The following is a 17,500-nucleotide window of genomic DNA, read 5'->3' as shown; positions in this document are numbered from 1 at the left end:
TTCCACGGCAGATTCACTCTTATTGTCTGGTGCTGTCTTGTCTTGCATCGCCTTGGAGGAGTCAGGCGGAGAGTTTGGGGGAACTCATCTTGTCTCCAAATGTGTGTACCAGGTTTTCAGTGGTATCTGCACCACCACTCCGCCACTCCGCCCATCACGTCACTCCACTTATGGGCGTAACTATAGCAGGTTCAGCAGGTGCGGTCGCACGGGCAGAGCCGGATTAATGCACAGGCTAGATATGGCTGCAGCCTAGGGCCCCCCAAATGCCAGGGGGGCCATGATTGGTCAAAAGTGAAAAATTGCAGAATTATGACACGATGCAATATTGAAAAATTCATCTGCCATGTTGAGTACAGTTGGTAGACAATTTGTCCCTAATTCTTAGCATGTAATTATGACACTGTTCATGTAAATTTGCCTCAAAATTTGCTTCCCGGGGGGCCCCACATCAACTTGTAGCCTAGGGGGCCCAGGTCATCTTAATCCGGCCCTGCGCACGGGTACCCATTATCTCCAGAGTCCCGTCACACTCCCCGAAATTAAAAAAAGGAGAGCTTCATTAAAACCCCTTAAGACGCGGCTTTATAAATTTGTTGTTACCAGTATGGTAATGACCAAGTTGTGGTGCATTACTAAAGGGCCTGTGTTGTGTCATAGTATTCTAGTGCTATGGTAGTTACATTTCAATGACTATTACCGCGTGCCACTGGAGGTACGGCGCGCATTAAGGGGCTACATTTAGATTTGGTTGTGAAACGAATTGGCCAACTATAGTTAGTTATCAAAACTGCATTGCTTTTGCTCAGTGAAAGTCAACCTTGATTAGATGTGAAATATCCTAAAATTGCGTCAACCTCACGGTGGACACTCGCACCAGGGCCTGTGACTGACTTGTTACGCCACTGACTCCCCTGTAAGCACATATACAGTAGGCCTACACTCAGCTACACGACCACCCATCTCTCCTCCCTCTGTCCCCAGCCCCGACAACCCGTCATCCTGAAGCATCTCACACCAATTTCCCTTCAGCTGCTGAAGAAGGTTCTTCTGCTAGTTTGGTGACATGCTCATTGCCCCCCCCTCCCCATCTCACTTTCCATTCTGTCTCTCTTTTCTTTCTTTGATTCAACCTACCCAACCCACACACACACACACTCATCTCACTCCACCCCAACAACCCACCCCCCACCCCTCTCTCCATCTCGTCCTCCTCTTCTTCAGTGGCTCCCTCGCTTAAGAGGAGGAGGAGGAGGAGGAGGAGGAGGAGGAGAAGGGAAAAGGAGAGAGACAGAACAGCGTACACTACACACAATGTGCCCTTTTGAGGGATCATACCTCCAAAAAACCCAAACAGTCCGACAGTGTCTCCTTCATCTTGCGCCGCTTTCATGTGCGCCATGGTAAAATAAGCCGCAGCAAGTAATCGGGCTGGGGGAGTGTGTGTGTGTGTGTGTGTGTGTGTGTGTGTGTGTGTGTGTGTGTGTGTGTGTGTGTGTGTGTGTGTGTGTGTGGAGGGGATGCCGACCGGGTGCAAAGCAGAGTGGGTGTGTATGTGTGTGCGTGTCTGCGTGTGTGTTGGTGTGTGTGTGTGTGTGTGTGTTGGGGGGGGGGTGCAGGACTAGGAGGGTGGCTGTGCTGTGAGAGCAAGGGGAGAGAAAGGAATGTATACAGCAATAGGCAGCCTAAGCTGTAAAAACTGAAACTTGACACTCCGTGCGGGATCAGATATCAAGGAAGGTAGGGGGAAATGAAAGCAGAGCAGACGAGGAGAGGGAGAGGGAGAGGAGGGAGAAAGAGTGAACGAGTAAGCGAGGGAGTGAGAGAGTGAGAGATGGAGGTAGTGAACACGGATAGAGGAGAGGAGAGGAGTAAGAGACAGACAGACAGACAGAGAGAGAGAGAGTAGAGATGGCGAGAAAGTAAGAGGGAGGAAGAGAGAGAGAGAGAGAGAGAGAGAGAGACTGTGAATAGGGGGAATGGAGTGAAGGAGATGGAGAGAGGGAGGGAGGGAGTGAGTAAAAGGGAGGGAGAGAGGGAGACAGTGAACAAGGGGAATGGAAAAGTGAGGGCCTGGAAAGGCTGAAGAAGGAGGGCCCGTACAGGGAAACTTGGCGAGGGGATTAGGGAATTTTATCATGGTGTACTGTGACCTACTCTGGTTTCTGCCCACACAGTGTCGGATTCATATCCACCCCTCTCCTCTCCACCCCTCTCTTCTTCTCTCCTCTCCTCCCATCTCATCCCACCTCCCCTCTCTCTTCTCTCCCTCTCTCTCTCTCTTTTTCCCTACCCTCCACCAACACCACCATCACTACCACCCCTACCACTCCCCTCTTCAACTGAGACCAGGGGAGGAAAATGAAGAGAGAGAGAGAGAGACAGAGAGACAGACGAGGGAGAAGGAAAGAGGAGTAAAGCAAAGCATAATAAAAGAGACTGGAAGAAAGAACGAAAGAAAAAGAATAGCTGCTTTTCATACATCCTCTGAGAAGTAAACCGCACAACTAACCGAGTTTTGGCAAGCGCGTGGATCCCTCTGTAGTTCGCCGGGAAGGAGAAAGATATGATTTTTTAAAAAGCAGATATGGGGTAATGGTAATCACGCCATCTCTGGGGGGTTGTGGCATTGCAGCAGCTGTGAGCGGGCAAGCAAGCAAGTGGTGTGAATGAGCGAAGGGAAGTCGGCAAGAAGAGACAGTGGGGTCAATTTTGTCGGGCCCAGGGCAATGGGGGGTGTCAAGAATTACCCCCCACTTACATTGTATGTATTGAAAGGGGGGGGGGGTGCTTTCAGATGGCTTTTTCCTGGGCCCGGCCAAAGCTGTCAGCGGTCCTGAGTGAGTGAGTGGGCATTTTTACTGGAGTACAGTGGACATGGCTGACCGTGCCCTGTATATATACACCACCCCCCCACCCCCAACCCTGCAGCATTTGTTCTTCTAAAACTAACTCAGCCAGCGGTCCGGGGATTCCAGGCTGAATCGAGCCTTCTCAGTAAAGCTCCCCCACCACCACCACCACCCTCCCCCCCTTTGGTCAACCCCTGCGAGATGGGGGGGGGGGGGGGGAGGTTAGAGGGGGTGGCGGGGGTTCCACACACTCGTTCATTGTCGCCGGCAGGCAGGCAGGCAGGCAGCAATCACTGCTGTTGAGTCACTGATGTTGCCCTGCCCTGCCCTGCTCCGGCCATGTGGAAGTGCACTGTACAGTAAGTGCATAGCAGTGAGCCCTGAGCTGGGCCAGTGTGTTATAGGAGAAGGCCCTCAGAGAGCTGGGAGGTTGATCGTGGAGAGAGAAGGAGACTCACACACTCACACACACACACACACACACACACACACACACACACACACACACACACACACACACACACACACACACACACACACACACACACACACACACACACACACACACACATTCACACACACTCTCGTGGGCATACATATAGTACATGTTAATGTACACACACAGACAGACACATTCACACAGACTGACATACTGTATACTGTGAAACATGCTGTATATCACACCTAGATGTACCTGTAGACACGCAGACACAGAAATTCACGCACATCCTCACACACTGGTACATGCACAATCGCTTGCACACATGTAGTACATGCACATATATGCACACATGAACGCACATGCGCCAACACAAACACGCACGCACGTGCACACACACACACACACACACACACACACACACACACACACACACACACACACACACACACACACACACACACACACACATACACACACACACACTGACATGCATACATGCATGCAAAAACAGCTTCTTCTCTCTCTCTCTCTCTCTCTCTCTCTCTCTCTCTCTCTCTCTCTCTCTCTCTCTCTCTCTCACACACACAGACACACACACACATACACACACACACACACAGACACACACACACACACACACCTTGACAAAAAACACCCTATACTGTAGCTAGCCCATGCAACCTTCTCCCTCTGTGGGTCATTCCTGCACTCGCCTTTCATGAGTAGCCACCCGGATTGGGTTCCACACACTTTATCTCTCCCGCTCCTCTGGAAGGGGCACCAGGGTTACCGAAGGGCCACCGAGACAGAAAGAAGGAGTCAGGGAGAAGGTCACGGAGAGGTAAAGAGAATAGGTGAGAGAGAGAGAGAGAGAGAGAGAGAGAGAGAGAGAGAGAGAGAGAGAGAGAGAGAGAGAGAGAGAGAGAAGGCTTTTGATCGAGGGGGAAGAAAGAGAAGAAATGATCTGAGGTCAAGAAAGGAGAGAAGCGAACAAGAGCATGAGGTACATAGACAGGCGAGGGATAGAAAGATAGACAAAGTAGAGAAAGAGCGATATTAGTAAAAGAAAGAAAGAACAAGAAAGAGGGAAGTTGCGTGCAGTACAGTGAGAAAGAATGAGAGTGTAGTGCAGCTGGAGAAAAGTAAGGGAGAAATCAGGCCACCAGTCATTTGCATTTGACCCCCCCCCCCTCTCTCTCGCCTTCACTCGAATCACGACTCATACCAGAGGCCAACATGCAGGCAGCGCACCATAATCGGCTCCAGTTTCCAAACTGGGAGAGCTCTCATACCACATGCATGCAACACAAGCAGAGGTGTCCATTTCAATTCGGCACCGTGTCACAGACCCTCCCGCGGGCAGGTGGATAGGGTTACAGAAACAAAATGATATAAATTTCACTCGTCAGTTTATACCCGGGTCGCAGCGGTCGTCTGATATGTCGAACCAAAGAGAAAAAAAAGAAAAGAAACGAAAAGAAAAAACGTAGAGAACAATGAACAGGTGACCCGAGGCACAACCTGAGCATGCATTGATATCAGGCCAGCGAACTGTGTTTAAGCTCCCCACTCCGCCGCCATTGGACATAGCGCGAGTGGCGTTCAGCCTGATGAGTTCATTCAGTACTTGAGCTGCCGCAGACCTTTGTGTGAGGCATGGAGTCTGAGATGAATGTTTAGCAGTCTGTGTTTGGCTGCTGTTATTATAGTAATGTTGTAACTGACCTTGCGTTGCCTAGGCACGGTCCCACTGTGTCCCGGGACTCTAGCTTCAGTAGAGACACCTACTGGTTGACCCATGGCATAGCTGTGTGTCTGGGCTGGTGAGTGAGGGGGGAGTTTTAGGAGGTCATTCTCTTCAACTGGAGGCCCTGCATCAATAACCTTTTGAGATGCCTTGAGGACGTTTGTTTTTAACTCAACCCCCTTCGTGCAGAGGCTCTGTTGTAACCTTATTGTTGCCAAACTTGTAATGATCAAGTCTTAGTAGGCCTGTGTTATCCGTAATGTCATGTCAATGTTGCTTTAATGTAGCTGAGTGCTTTCAGACAAGAGTGAATAGCCCTGTCGACGGGCCCATGTGTTCTAAGAGATTCGATTAACTCTACCAACGTTTCAACAAGCTGTAAACAAAGCAACACTGCTCATTCATCATAGAATGAGTAAACCAGAGCTACCACGACAATCGAAGGAATTGACCTCTCTCTCTTGTGCATGATCGATGGTATTTATCAAACATGTAAAATTGTGTCAGAGATGCATCACTCTCAGCCTATTGGAATAATGTTAAGTGAGGTGTATCTCTATCTCATCTCAAGATACGTATATAGATCGATACATACACGTAGCTTAGCCCTGTGTTTAGTCATTGACAAGCTGATGTTGCCTAAGTTAAGTGAGGTGTTTCTCTCATCTCAAGATTCGTAGATAGATCGATATATACACGTAGCTTAGCCCTGTGTTTAGTCATTGACAAGCTGATGTTGCCTGATTGACAGTTGATTGACAGTTGATTGACATTTGAATGCTTGACGGTAACGACATGACTCGTGTCTCATCAGGTGCGGGCCGAGCGGGCCCACCCCTGGGCGGGCGAGACGGGTGAACTCCATGGCAACCCGTCCTACTCCATGGTGAGCCCCTTAGTTTGAAAAACAAAAACAAAAACAAAAAAACAATAACAGAAACAACAAACAGACAAACAAAAGTCAACAATGCTTTAATGCCAGCGGTAGGTGGGTGGAACAGTGCCACTGAGACAGGATTGTGCAGGAACATCCCTGTTGTATGAGGGGTGTGTTTGATCATAAGGAGGGGGTGGGAGAGGGGACGGGGGGTACCTTTGTTCCTTGTGTACTGGATCTAAATCTGGTGCTTGCATTAGATTTCATTCTTGAAAATGTGTCTTCTTGTCACCTTTATTCTTTCAAGCAGAGCTTTAAAGCCAACATTTGTGTCCATGTATCTGAAGCCAAATATATAAGTTTGGCTTGGAAAGTGGTGGGGACAATGGGGCAAATTGTCAGTGTACACAGTGTTTTGCATTTGTTACATTTGTGAAAAAGTGGTAGGGACAGGCTGGGTTCATCTCAAAAGTGGTATGGCCATGTCCCCCACCATCCACACCTAAAATTACACCCATGCATCTGAAGCATAGCTGCCGTCAGGTCATAAGAAACACCTGGCCTCATCCTGTCCCTAGTCCAAGTCAGTGGTAGATGATAGAGACAGTGGAGGGCCGGTCGTAAATAGTGCTTGAAATGGTCAAGAGATTTATTTGTGTAGAAGTTTGTTTAGCACTGGGCTGTTTCTATTTTTGTGCAGCACCACACGGGATCCCCGTTACAGGTTTGTTTGATTTTTAAACCAGTCCACACAGCGACCTCTTTTGCGGACTCTGAGAGACAGCGTCTGAGAGAGAGAGAGAGAGAGAGTCTCAGAGAGAGAGAGCGAGAGTCTCAGAGAGAGAGAGCGAGAGAGAGAGAGAGAGAGAGAGAGAGAGAGAGAGAGAGAGAGCGAGAGAAAGAGCGCAAGAGAGCAAGAGCGCAAGAGCGCAAGAGAGCAAGAGAGAGAGAGAGAGATGTCTGTACAGAAAGCCGTGGCGGTCTCTCCGTGGTTTTAGACCATGAAAGGGGAAGTAAGAATAGACTCCTGACTGCCACCCACTGAGGGATGGTTACAGTTTCTGTTCTAAGCTGGAGGTCCGACCTGGGCTGTTTTCGATGACAGGTCCGACGTCATCAGGTTTTATACGGGACTCGGGGAAGAGACATGAATGGACAGATTACACAAAGGTGTTAAGTGTTCCCAAGCTAACCTGTGTCCAAAAAAAACCCTATTGCCTACGCTTAGCTACATCCTGATATATACCATTGTCCCTGTGAACTTGCAAAACTGTACATCTTTTGTTTCTGCCTAAAGAGAAACATATGTTACTGTCATTGGTGTGGGAGTGGAGATTGAGTGTACGTATGTAACATCTGGAGAGCTTCACAATTGTCAGTGGAACTGACATCCTTCAGAGACAACAGTAGAATGTAATTAGAACAGTTCTTGAGCACAAACAGATTTCTGCATCTCCTGAGATTGACTTGGATCCATCTCTTCAGTCTGAAGTGTCATATCGAGATAATGTATGTGGGTTTGTCATGTTCTTTGATTAACTGTGTCTGTTTATAAAGGTGCAAATTGACCTTTTCGATTTCTTTGCTGAAAGAAAGCAGTAAAGAAAGTAATTTGTGGTTTTAGTTCACTTTTTCCACTCAGGTATTGTGCATGAGTGCTCTACAAGTAGTCACTCTCTCCTGGAGTAGGAGAATGTTGAGATGATACACAGAAGTGGTGTTGTGAGCTTGCTACTTTAACTTGCAGGCTTGGCTGTTGATTTTGGTTCGCCATGTATTCCACATCCAACCTGCAAAAATGTTCTCTATCCTACATCTTTGATAATTTACTGTGGGAAGAGATGAGTAGGTCAATACTGTAGATAGACAGACATACAGTATAAGTATTTGTCCTGAGTTCCTGTTTTTTCTGCAAACAATGGTATCAGAGTAAGAGACAGTTCAATCATTTGCCATTCCTGCCAAAACTGGCCTTCAAAATCCCCGACAGACAAAAGAGAGAGAGCAAGCATCTCCAATGTGTCAGCGTGAAAAATAATCTGTAACTCTAACCATCAACTTTATTAACCCTGTCAAATAGATGTGCCCTGCTGGGCCCTTTTTATTTTATCGGCAATAATCTAAAACTGAGGAGAATACTAGATTTTATATAGTGCAGTTGGGTCTCGAGTCATAACCTGCTTATTGAACCAGTAAAAGCATCAGCGTCAGCAGACCGCTGCTTGATATACAGTGTTGCGACTCAGATGTCGAAAGCTAATATGATAAAAAACATTTTGATGCCGTCTTCAAGTTACCACCCTTTTGGACACCTGCCTCGCCGGTCTCCATTTATTTAGAAAAAAAAAGCTTAAAAGTGCAAAAAGTATAAAATCCCAGAGAGCTCATTGTCTCTCTTTATTATGTAAAATGTTAGGAAAACTGAAATCATTTGGGGCTTTGTAACACATGCCGGCACAATTCCTGCAGTCAAAATCCCCCACCCCCCTTCCCATGTGAGAAATAGACTATGTCTGGACTAAATAAGAGGACCCCGAATCATTGCTCGTGGCTTACATCAGAACCTGCAGTGCATAATTTGGGGTGGGGGTATTGTTTTTGTTGATGCAGCATTTTTTACCCTACTGAAAGCCTCGTGTTTCTTTTTTGTCCAGATCCAGACTAACACTGTCGCCTATTTTTCCTCCCTCCTTCCTCCTATACTGTCCACCCTCTCCACCCCCACACCTCCATACCCCATTCCTCTCCTCCCACTCTACCCCCTCCTCTCCCCCCCCCCGCTCTCTCTCTCTCTCTCTCTCTCTCTCTCTCTCTCTCTCTCTCTCTCTCTCTCTCTCTCTCTCTCTCTCAGAGCTTTGCAGAGAACACCATGAATGAGTTGCTTGGCTGGTACGGCTATGACAAGGTGGATCTCAGAGACTCGGACGACATTGAGCTCCGCAACTGTCCCGATGGGGAGCTTCGACAGCACATCTCAGTCGTGAAAGGTAAACACACACGTTCACACAGATAAGATGTAGCAAAGAGCAGAAAAAAAGACACCTGGTAAAGACATGGATGCGAGCAATGCAGGAAAGGAATAATTTCACTCTGGCAAATGTATTTTCTAGATCTGTGTACCAGTGTACCCTCACCTTTCTTGGACATCCTCTTATTGTACATGATGGGTACCACTCCTTTTCACTCGGGCCACTGCAACACTGATTTTTTTTTTTTTTTTAAATACTTTATCTTTCTTAGATTTTTTCTGGTCAGTCCACATTTGTTTCCAAGAGTTAGTTGAGTTCGCCCATCTGGCATTTACACGATTAAAAAAAAAAATGTTGGATGCAGGACTCAGGTTGGCATTTGAGATCCACCGATTGTTTTAAAGGAGTTGCAGGGCTTGGAATATTTAAGGGGAGAAGGAAAAGTTAATCACATGTTTCAAAATGGATGCACCATCCAATTTTACTTATCCAAAGGCCACAAAGTTCAGAGCGGCTTATCGCGATTAACTCCCTACTCCTCCAATTGTTTCCTTGTGGATAAAAAAAAGTCCACATGAATGTACGCACGCACACACACACACACACACACACACACACACACACACACACACACACACACACACACACACACACACACACACACACACACACACACACACACACACACACACACACACACACACACACACACACACACACACACACACGGAAGCAGCAGAGGAGGAGGAGGAGTGATCCTGGGTTCATCTGGAACATTACTTCTTCCCCGTCGTGTGAAATTGGGGGTGGGTATTAGTGAGGGGTTTAAATTGTCAAGTGCCCTCCGCTGTCTCGTGAGTGGCGCTGCCCCAGCCAGCGAGAGCCTGGGGAGTGGGTGAGGTTGAGGGTGACACAATGGGCAAGTTAATTCCCTCCGGGTGTCTGCCGGCCCGTGGGGAGGATATAGAAAGGAAAGGGGGGATTTAGACTTCACGGAGCAGTTGCGGTGGTGGTGATGGTGGTGGCGTTGGTGGCGGCGGCAGCAGCAGCAGCAGCATAAGCTACAAAACTCGCAACTGTAACCCCTGTTCTGTGTTCGCGCTCCGTAATTACATTCCATCATCAGATGCAAATCCGTGACGCAGAGATTACGCTATTTTTTTTTTGTTATTGTCCACCAACGTTGCTGTGAACGCCGAGATTAGGGACAAAACAATCAAACCTAATTAACTCATAAATCGTAAATCCCCTTCCCCTAACCCCCCCTCTCCGCACAGGGTGCACATTGACTTATAATGACAAAAATGCTTTTGGAAAAATCTGTAGCTACTGTAGATAATTTATTCATCCTTTAAAAAAAATACCCTACTCTTGTTGGATGGTAGAAATCGGAAGGTGACGTTTATTTGGTTGCTGTGTGTGTGTGTGTGTGTGTGTGTGTGTGTGTGTGTGTGTGTGTGTGTGTGTGTGTGTGTGTGTGTGTCTGTGTCTGTGTGTGTGTGTGTGTGTGTGTGTGTGTGTGTGTGTGTGTCTGTGTCTGTGTCTGTGTCTGTGTGTGTCTGTGTGTGTCTGTGTGTGCGCACGTGTGTTTGTGTGCGTATGTGTGTGCGTGCGTGCTGTAGCACAGACCCGGCTGTCTGTCTGTCTGTCTGTCTGTCTGTCTGTCTGTCTGTCTGTCTGTCTGTCTGTCTGTCTGTCTGTCTGTCTGGTGTTTGTTGATGGTAGTTTCTGCCAGTGCCAGAAATGAAGGCAAACTTGTGTGGCATGCATCTGTAATACCACAGGCCCTGGATGGAGGACACCACATTCACACTGTGCACTTGTGATTACACTGCGTACACTGGCTGGACCGATTTGTAAACACAAGTCACATCACTAATCTCCAATCACCATCACCGCCACGCAGGGCAACTGACAGCTTTGGCCAGCCTCAGGGCAAAGTCATTTGAAAGCACCCCCCTCCAATACATACAATCTATTGGGGACCAAATTCTGTCTCACTGGACCTGGGAAAACTGACCCTTTTTACCGGGTCGCCACGGTTATTTGAACATGTATGCTGCTTGGAGAGTGTTCACAAACTGTTACTGTAACAGATACAAAGCAGAAATCTGAACTGAACGTGGTGTGTATACAATTAGAAAAATGGTTCCACTCAAACTCGAAGACTATTCATGAAGTTTTCGGTGTGTCAACCAAAAAAATCTCTCCTAAAAAAAAAACATTATTTACAGAGTGGTCTCTCTACCACAGTCTCTGGTTGAGAATGAAATGCACCCATGTTTTAATTTAGAACCAGTCCGTCCGTTCCTAACAAAATATTGGCGCCGGGTTGGCCTGGTCTGAAGAGAGAAAGAGAGAGTAACCATCTGTGTTCTCCTCTTTTCCTTCTAGAAAATTCTTTGCCAAAAGCGTCGCTGATGGAGCACAACAGCACAAGCTCGCCACCCCACGCCAACAGCTCTCGCTCCACACCTACGCCGAGGAACGGGGTGACATCAGAGCCCTCCTCCACCGCCTCCACCTCTGCGCCCAGCGCGAAGGATCATGGGGGCATGCCCATCATTGTGCCCCTCATACCACCACCTGTGATCAAGCCACCAGCTGGTAAGATGATCCATATTTTTATCCCTTTAACCCTTTGAGGACTAAGCTGTTTCCCAGTCCTTCTATGCATGGGTTCACCGTTTTTCTAAACACGATGTTGTGAGGAGGGGCAAGACACTGGCAGCCAACCACGTGAGCTAATTTTTTGACCGACAGCGGTTTCCAACAATCAGAGGTTGAGTTGTGCGCAGCTAGTGTCGCACAGCCAGGAGAAAACAAAAATTTAGAACCCATGTATAATTTTACTTGAACATTTTACCCGCACATTGTTTTTACCTGTATTCAGCAAGGTGATTGGCTCGTTGAATGATGACCTGGCTGAATTGGGTCAGGTAAAACCAGGTCATTTGGAAAATGCGGCACTGGATCATAACTAATGCCCATCACTGTTCTACGCAGTTCATAGAACGTGGCAGTGTGTTTGTGAAATCAAATGAAATTCTACAGTACCCATATGTACGTATATTTGATCACATTCCTCAAAAGTTTCAAAATCCTCATGCACTTCAACACACACACACACACACACACACACACACACACACACACACACACACACACACACACACACACACACACACACACACACACACACACACACACGCGCGCACACACGCACACACACACACACACACAGGTATGAATGACACAGTATTTCACAAATGATCGACAGACCACATACTGTGCCTGGAATGCAAAATGTTTGGATGACAACTGTGTCTTGTGGTTTGTTGTGCGTCTTTATCCTTTGATGCATCTTTCACTGTTTCATGTTCTCCTACGTACTCCATACTGTATGTCTGGATGGTCATTTTTTGTCTTGAGCCAGGTCACTATCTAAGCATTAGATTTTTTTTTTTTTAATCAAGCCCTAATTCTGCAGTCTTTCTACTAGCAGAACAAAGGCTAGATTTGGAGGGCTACGGCATTATTCTTGGAAAGGTAGTCTGAAGGTAGCCTCACGTGCCATCCTACGTACGGTACTTCTGCCAAGACACAGTTGGCTCCGCACTATGTCTGGTACCTGTCTTCTGTGGAGCGATGTTGACCGGTATGATTTGCGCCGGTGTTCTGACAAAAACATTGTCCTACATAATAATTATTTTATGCTCCGGTAGGATGTTCTGTCAGAAATGTCTGTGAAACGCTCCTACATCGCCATAGATAGACGTCAGACATGTTTGTTCAACAACTTTATAAGTTAAATCCAGATTTTTCAGAAAATGTCCTTCCTGCTTCCTGCAATCGCGTCAGATCAAACGAAGTCCAGACCATGAATACGAAATGGAAATGGTAGTGTTATGGGATGGTCAGGACCAGGCTAGTCTGAAGGTGCTCTTTGATAAAAATGAAGAACTGAAGTTGAAGTATCTAAGGCACTCTTCCAAAGGTTATAATAAACGGCTAAATCATTATAGAAAGGTTTAAAATGCAAATATGTTTCGGCCAAGGAGTGGCCTTCATCAGGACTGAGTCAAGCTAGAGAAGAGCTCCTGTCAGTCAGGCGTGGGTGGAAAGTTAGCGTGGCCCCGGGGTCGTAGCCTCTCGGGCCAGCAGAACAGAGGCCTCCGTTGTGCGGAGGGAGTGTGCCGTGGCACGAGGAGGCTTATCAGCTCCCTCTGTGTGTGTGTGTGTGTGTGTGTGTGTGTGTGTGTGTGTGTGTGTGTGTGTGTGTGTGTGTGTGTGTGTGTGTGTGTGTGTTTGCGTATGTGTGTGTGTGTGTGGTTTGCGTATGTGTGTGTGTGTGTAGGTGTGTGTGTGTTTGCATGTGTTTGCGTGTGTGTGTGTGTGTGTGTGTGTGTGTGTGTGTGTGTGTGTGTGTGTGTGTGTGTGTGTGTGTGTGCTGTGTACAGGAAGGAAGGGTGCTGCTGGCTGCTTTGGCTGGCTGGCATCACCTGTGAGGAGTTTCCCCCCAGGCCTGGCATGACCCAGCCTGGCTATGACAGTGCTGTGTGTGTGTGTGTGTGTGTGTGTGTGTGTGTGTGTGTGTGTGTGTGTGTGTGTGTGTGTGTGTGTGTGTGTGTGTGTGTGTGTATGTGCGTGTGTGTGTGTGCGTTTGTGTGTGTGTGTGTGCGTGTGTGTGTGTGTGTGTGTGTGTGTGTGTGTGTGTGTGTGTGTGTGTGTGTGTGTGTGTGTGTGTGTGCGCGCATGTGTGTGCGTGTGTGTGTGTGTCTGGAGACAGGAGAGAGGGAGCGAAACAGATGGTGTGGCCTCGCTAACTATCCCACAAACACCGTCCAGCACGCCTACCGCTCTGCCCACTCACAACGCCCCCCACCCCCACCCCCACCTCTACCCATACCCATCCCCCCCCGCACACCACTCCTAGTGCCCCCCCCACGTCCATCATCACCCATCCCCCCTCCCACACCACTCCCAATGTCCCCCCCCCCCACGTCCACCAATACCCACCCCTCTTCTATACCACTCCCAACGCCCCCCCCTCCCCCCAAACACACACACACCCCCACCCTCACGTCCACCAATACCCATCCCCTTCTATACCACTCCCAATGCCCCCCCCCCACGTCCACCAATACCCATCCCCCCTCCCACACCACTCCTAGTGCCCCCCACCCCCACGTCCACCATCACCCATCCCCTTCTACACCACTCCCACTGCCCCCCAACACTCCCCATCGTCTACCAACACCCACTTTTTCTACACCACTCCTAACCTTACCCCCCTCCCCCTGTGACCATCCACACCCACCACACTTTCCTCCTCAGTCCCAATGCGCCGCCCGTCCTCCGTATCCACCAATGCCCACCCCTCCAACCCCACACGTCCAACAACCTCTCACACTCTCCTACAGCACCCCCCCCCCACACACACACACACACACATACACACTCCCCAGCCAGACGCACCGCCCTCTCTACTCTCCTCCCCGTGCGTACCCGTACCCCCACAGCTGAATTATTCATATGCCCCGTGAGAGTAGAGCACAGAGGGGCTTTTGAAGTGCAGGTATGCCATGTGAGATGGAGGCGCTCAGCTCATAATTAACAGATTTTTTTTTTCCTCCCGGTGGTGTTGCCGGCACGGCACGAGTTTGGGGCGAGCGAGTGTGAGGGAGTGAGGGAGTGAGGGAGAGCGAGCAGGCAGGCAGGCGTTGGGGAAGATGAGGCTGTAGTGTAGGTAGAGGCCGCTGGAGTCCAAAGGAAAACACCCTCCGCTGTCACTACCGACGCCACCGCCACCGTTTCTGCCATTTTGTCTGAAAATATTTTCTTGTTCTGAAATTACAGTGACACGCACCTTGCGCCGTCATGTCTCTCCACTGTGTGTTATTTGGGCTGTTGATGAACTTATCCTGATAGGTCTCCGGTGTGCAGCTGGTTCAAAGACGAGGGAGAGTATTAGTTGCCACTTTGATGGGAGGATTTCAGAGATTTGTGTACGTCTGTAGTTACTCCCTAAACTATTTTTCTTGTGTGCCAGTGACCAGAGGCTAGTTTTCTATTTGGTCTGCCGATTGCAGGCTTTTGCCAAGAAATGCTTTGACCTCGTGTCAAGGTGACAGACGAGGCTAAGGGAGGGAGGGCAAAGTTGCAAAGTAACATGAAGAGATACTAATGAAGATTGGGATGAAGCTGGGCAGAGCACAAAGAATAAACAATGATGGCAATAAGAAATGTTGCAAAGACTAGTGCTAGTGTATGATATACAGTACGTCATTAATAGGACTAATAAATTGGAAAATGACAATAGGAACTTGTATGTTCTTCAAAAAGAAATGTAAGCGTTACACTTTTGAGAGGTCTTAGGTAGAGTGATTTTGTGAACGTCTGAAGGTCATGTTTTGCAATGTAATTACATGTAAACACCATGTAATTTTTGTTATGAACTCATTTTGTGTAACATAAACTGCAGCAGAAAACCTCTGCTCTCCAGTAGCCTTACATGTCACATTAAATCCTAACATTTTGTAGTAACAGACGCTGCTGACTCAATAGAGCCCCTTTGTGTGTAGTATATTTAATACTAAACTGAGATTATGATCAGTCAAAGTAATAAATTGTATGGAAAGGTTGCTATGTCGTAGTGGCCCCCAAATGTGCTTTAAAACAGAAGTGAATGGCCTCAATGCGGCTATAACTTAAGCTTGCTATCTCAGCTTGCGCGCTGTTAATGGAATAATATTTCAGCCATATTATTCTTCACTTAGCGATGATCTAGATGGCTAAAGCAATGTCTCTTCCAGGAAGGCACGAAACACGAGTTAATTTATGATCAATAAGCCTATTTTTTGTGTTAATTTCAATATATTAAAATGTCAGTAGTCCTAGCTCTAACCACTCATATCGCAAAAAGTCGCAAGCCTGAAAATATCTCAAGAGTTTGACATTGTAGACTTCTTATAACAAAGCTTTGTGGTTCAGACCCGTGGCTCTGTCTCTGACCGGAAATTTTCGGGCATGTTTTGTTGGGCCTTTGGCCCAATAGTGGAAATGTAAATCTAATTTGTTTCAGGGGCTAAAAGCCTGAGACTAATGGCCCCATCTCAAACCAACCTCGACGGCCGGAAATGCAGTTAGCGGTCCAGCTTTTTTGCTTACTCTAATATGTGGTCTCTGTATAAATTGCACTTTAATAGAAGTGTCCGAATTACTGTTGTCCCTTTTAGAGCGTTAAGTAGAAACTTGTGTTTCACATAAATATGACATTTGTCGCAAATAATCAGTCGAAAAATTAGCTACACCGTTCAGAAATGGATGAGTCGCGGCTTGTTTTGAAGACGGGAATCTCGTCTTTTCAGTGATATAAACCAGAAGTACTAATGGTGACCCGGTGGTACCAAATTTTGTAGTTTTAAAGGTAAAAACTACAAAAATATGCGCACTTCCGGGTTTAGAATGCCCGAAATACTGTTACCTGTCGCTAGCACTATCGTAAACAAGACAATGCTGTTGTCTCGTAAAAGATGATCCTGTTGAACAACAGCAAGGTGCCTTGGAGTGAAAAGACACCTCTAAACCAATTCATTAGAGAAAGAAGTCAACTTGTGGAACAAAGTACTCCCAACGTTCCCTTTGTAGGCTGCAGCCCACAATATAAAGAGGTGGTGAAGGGACAGGCATTAAGGAACAAATGTATTCGTGAGTAGCCTCAGGGGATGTCACCTTTACCAGACACAATTAAACTGTCAGACAAGGGCAGAAAGTGTGGATGCGTACATGCATACACAAAACTTGAGGTTAGATGAATGGCCTCTCTTGCTCCAACACATTATGTAGTAGTAGTAGTCTTGTTTGTGGAAAGAGAGGCACTCAGCCCTCCACGTCCATGTACACAGTACACACACACACTCACTCACTCAGTGCTCTGCAGGAAGTTTCTCATTTGGAACGGGATGGATGGATAGTTGCCTGCCGTTGCCACTGCAGACGACAATCGGCCTTTTTCATGTGATGCCAGACATTTCTGATTCAGTGCCTTTGAAGCAGGTATAAGCAGGGAAGCCAAGTGAAAAGAGATCCCGCACACTGTCCATTCCACCAACAAACTTTAATACAACGTTTCGGTCATCCGACCTTCTTCAGGTAAAGCACTTTACCTGAAGAAGGTCGGATGACCGAAACGTTGTATTAAAGTTTGTTGGTGGAATGGACAGTGTGCGGGATCTCTTTTCACTTGACTGACAACCCGGCTGGGATAACATCCTACGCACCTGCCCAACTACAGATGTGTGCAAAAGCGTCTTTATTGAACTGATAAGCAGGGAAGCCGACAGGGGGAGCAAAGGGGTCACTTGTCCCTGGCCCAGAGAGTGAGGGGCCCAACATTGGATCCGCATGAAATTGTATTGATTGGGGTTGGGGCCCTTTCAGATGTCTTTGTCCCGGACCCAGCCAAAGCTGTCAGGGCCCTGGGTATAAGTTGTATCTGGTGATATAGACATAAACATACAAGCCACTGTTTTCTACATGAGACCGGTAGTCATTTATACCTGTTTCCTTTCAAAATGGAACTTGTTTGACTTAATTGTGAAAAAGGCTAAT

At 47.5% G+C, this 17,500-nt stretch overlaps 1 protein-coding gene across 4 annotated transcripts in view; it reads left to right on the top strand.

The window, feature by feature from the left end:
- sobpa (sine oculis binding protein homolog (Drosophila) a) overlaps positions 1-17,500 on the top strand; it is an 83,094-nt gene that overhangs the window by 6,222 nt on the left and 59,372 nt on the right. For 2 of the 4 annotated variants that reach the window (XM_063183504.1, XM_063183505.1), the window contains exons 2-4: positions 5,856-5,927; positions 8,770-8,905; positions 11,282-11,494. In XM_063183504.1, coding sequence (XP_063039574.1) covers positions 5,856-5,927; positions 8,770-8,905; positions 11,282-11,494 — 421 coding nt within the window. The remainder of the gene's footprint in view (positions 1-5,855; positions 5,928-8,769; positions 8,906-11,281; positions 11,495-17,500) is intronic. The other 2 variants (XM_063183506.1, XM_063183507.1) reach the window with 1 other exon arrangement.

The sequence above is a fragment of the Engraulis encrasicolus genome, chromosome 19 (genome assembly GCF_034702125.1).
Source record: "Engraulis encrasicolus isolate BLACKSEA-1 chromosome 19, IST_EnEncr_1.0, whole genome shotgun sequence".
Lineage (NCBI taxonomy): Eukaryota > Metazoa > Chordata > Actinopteri > Clupeiformes > Engraulidae > Engraulis > Engraulis encrasicolus.
Note: the sequence above shows the minus strand (reverse complement) of the source record. Positions and strands in the feature narration are given on the sequence as shown.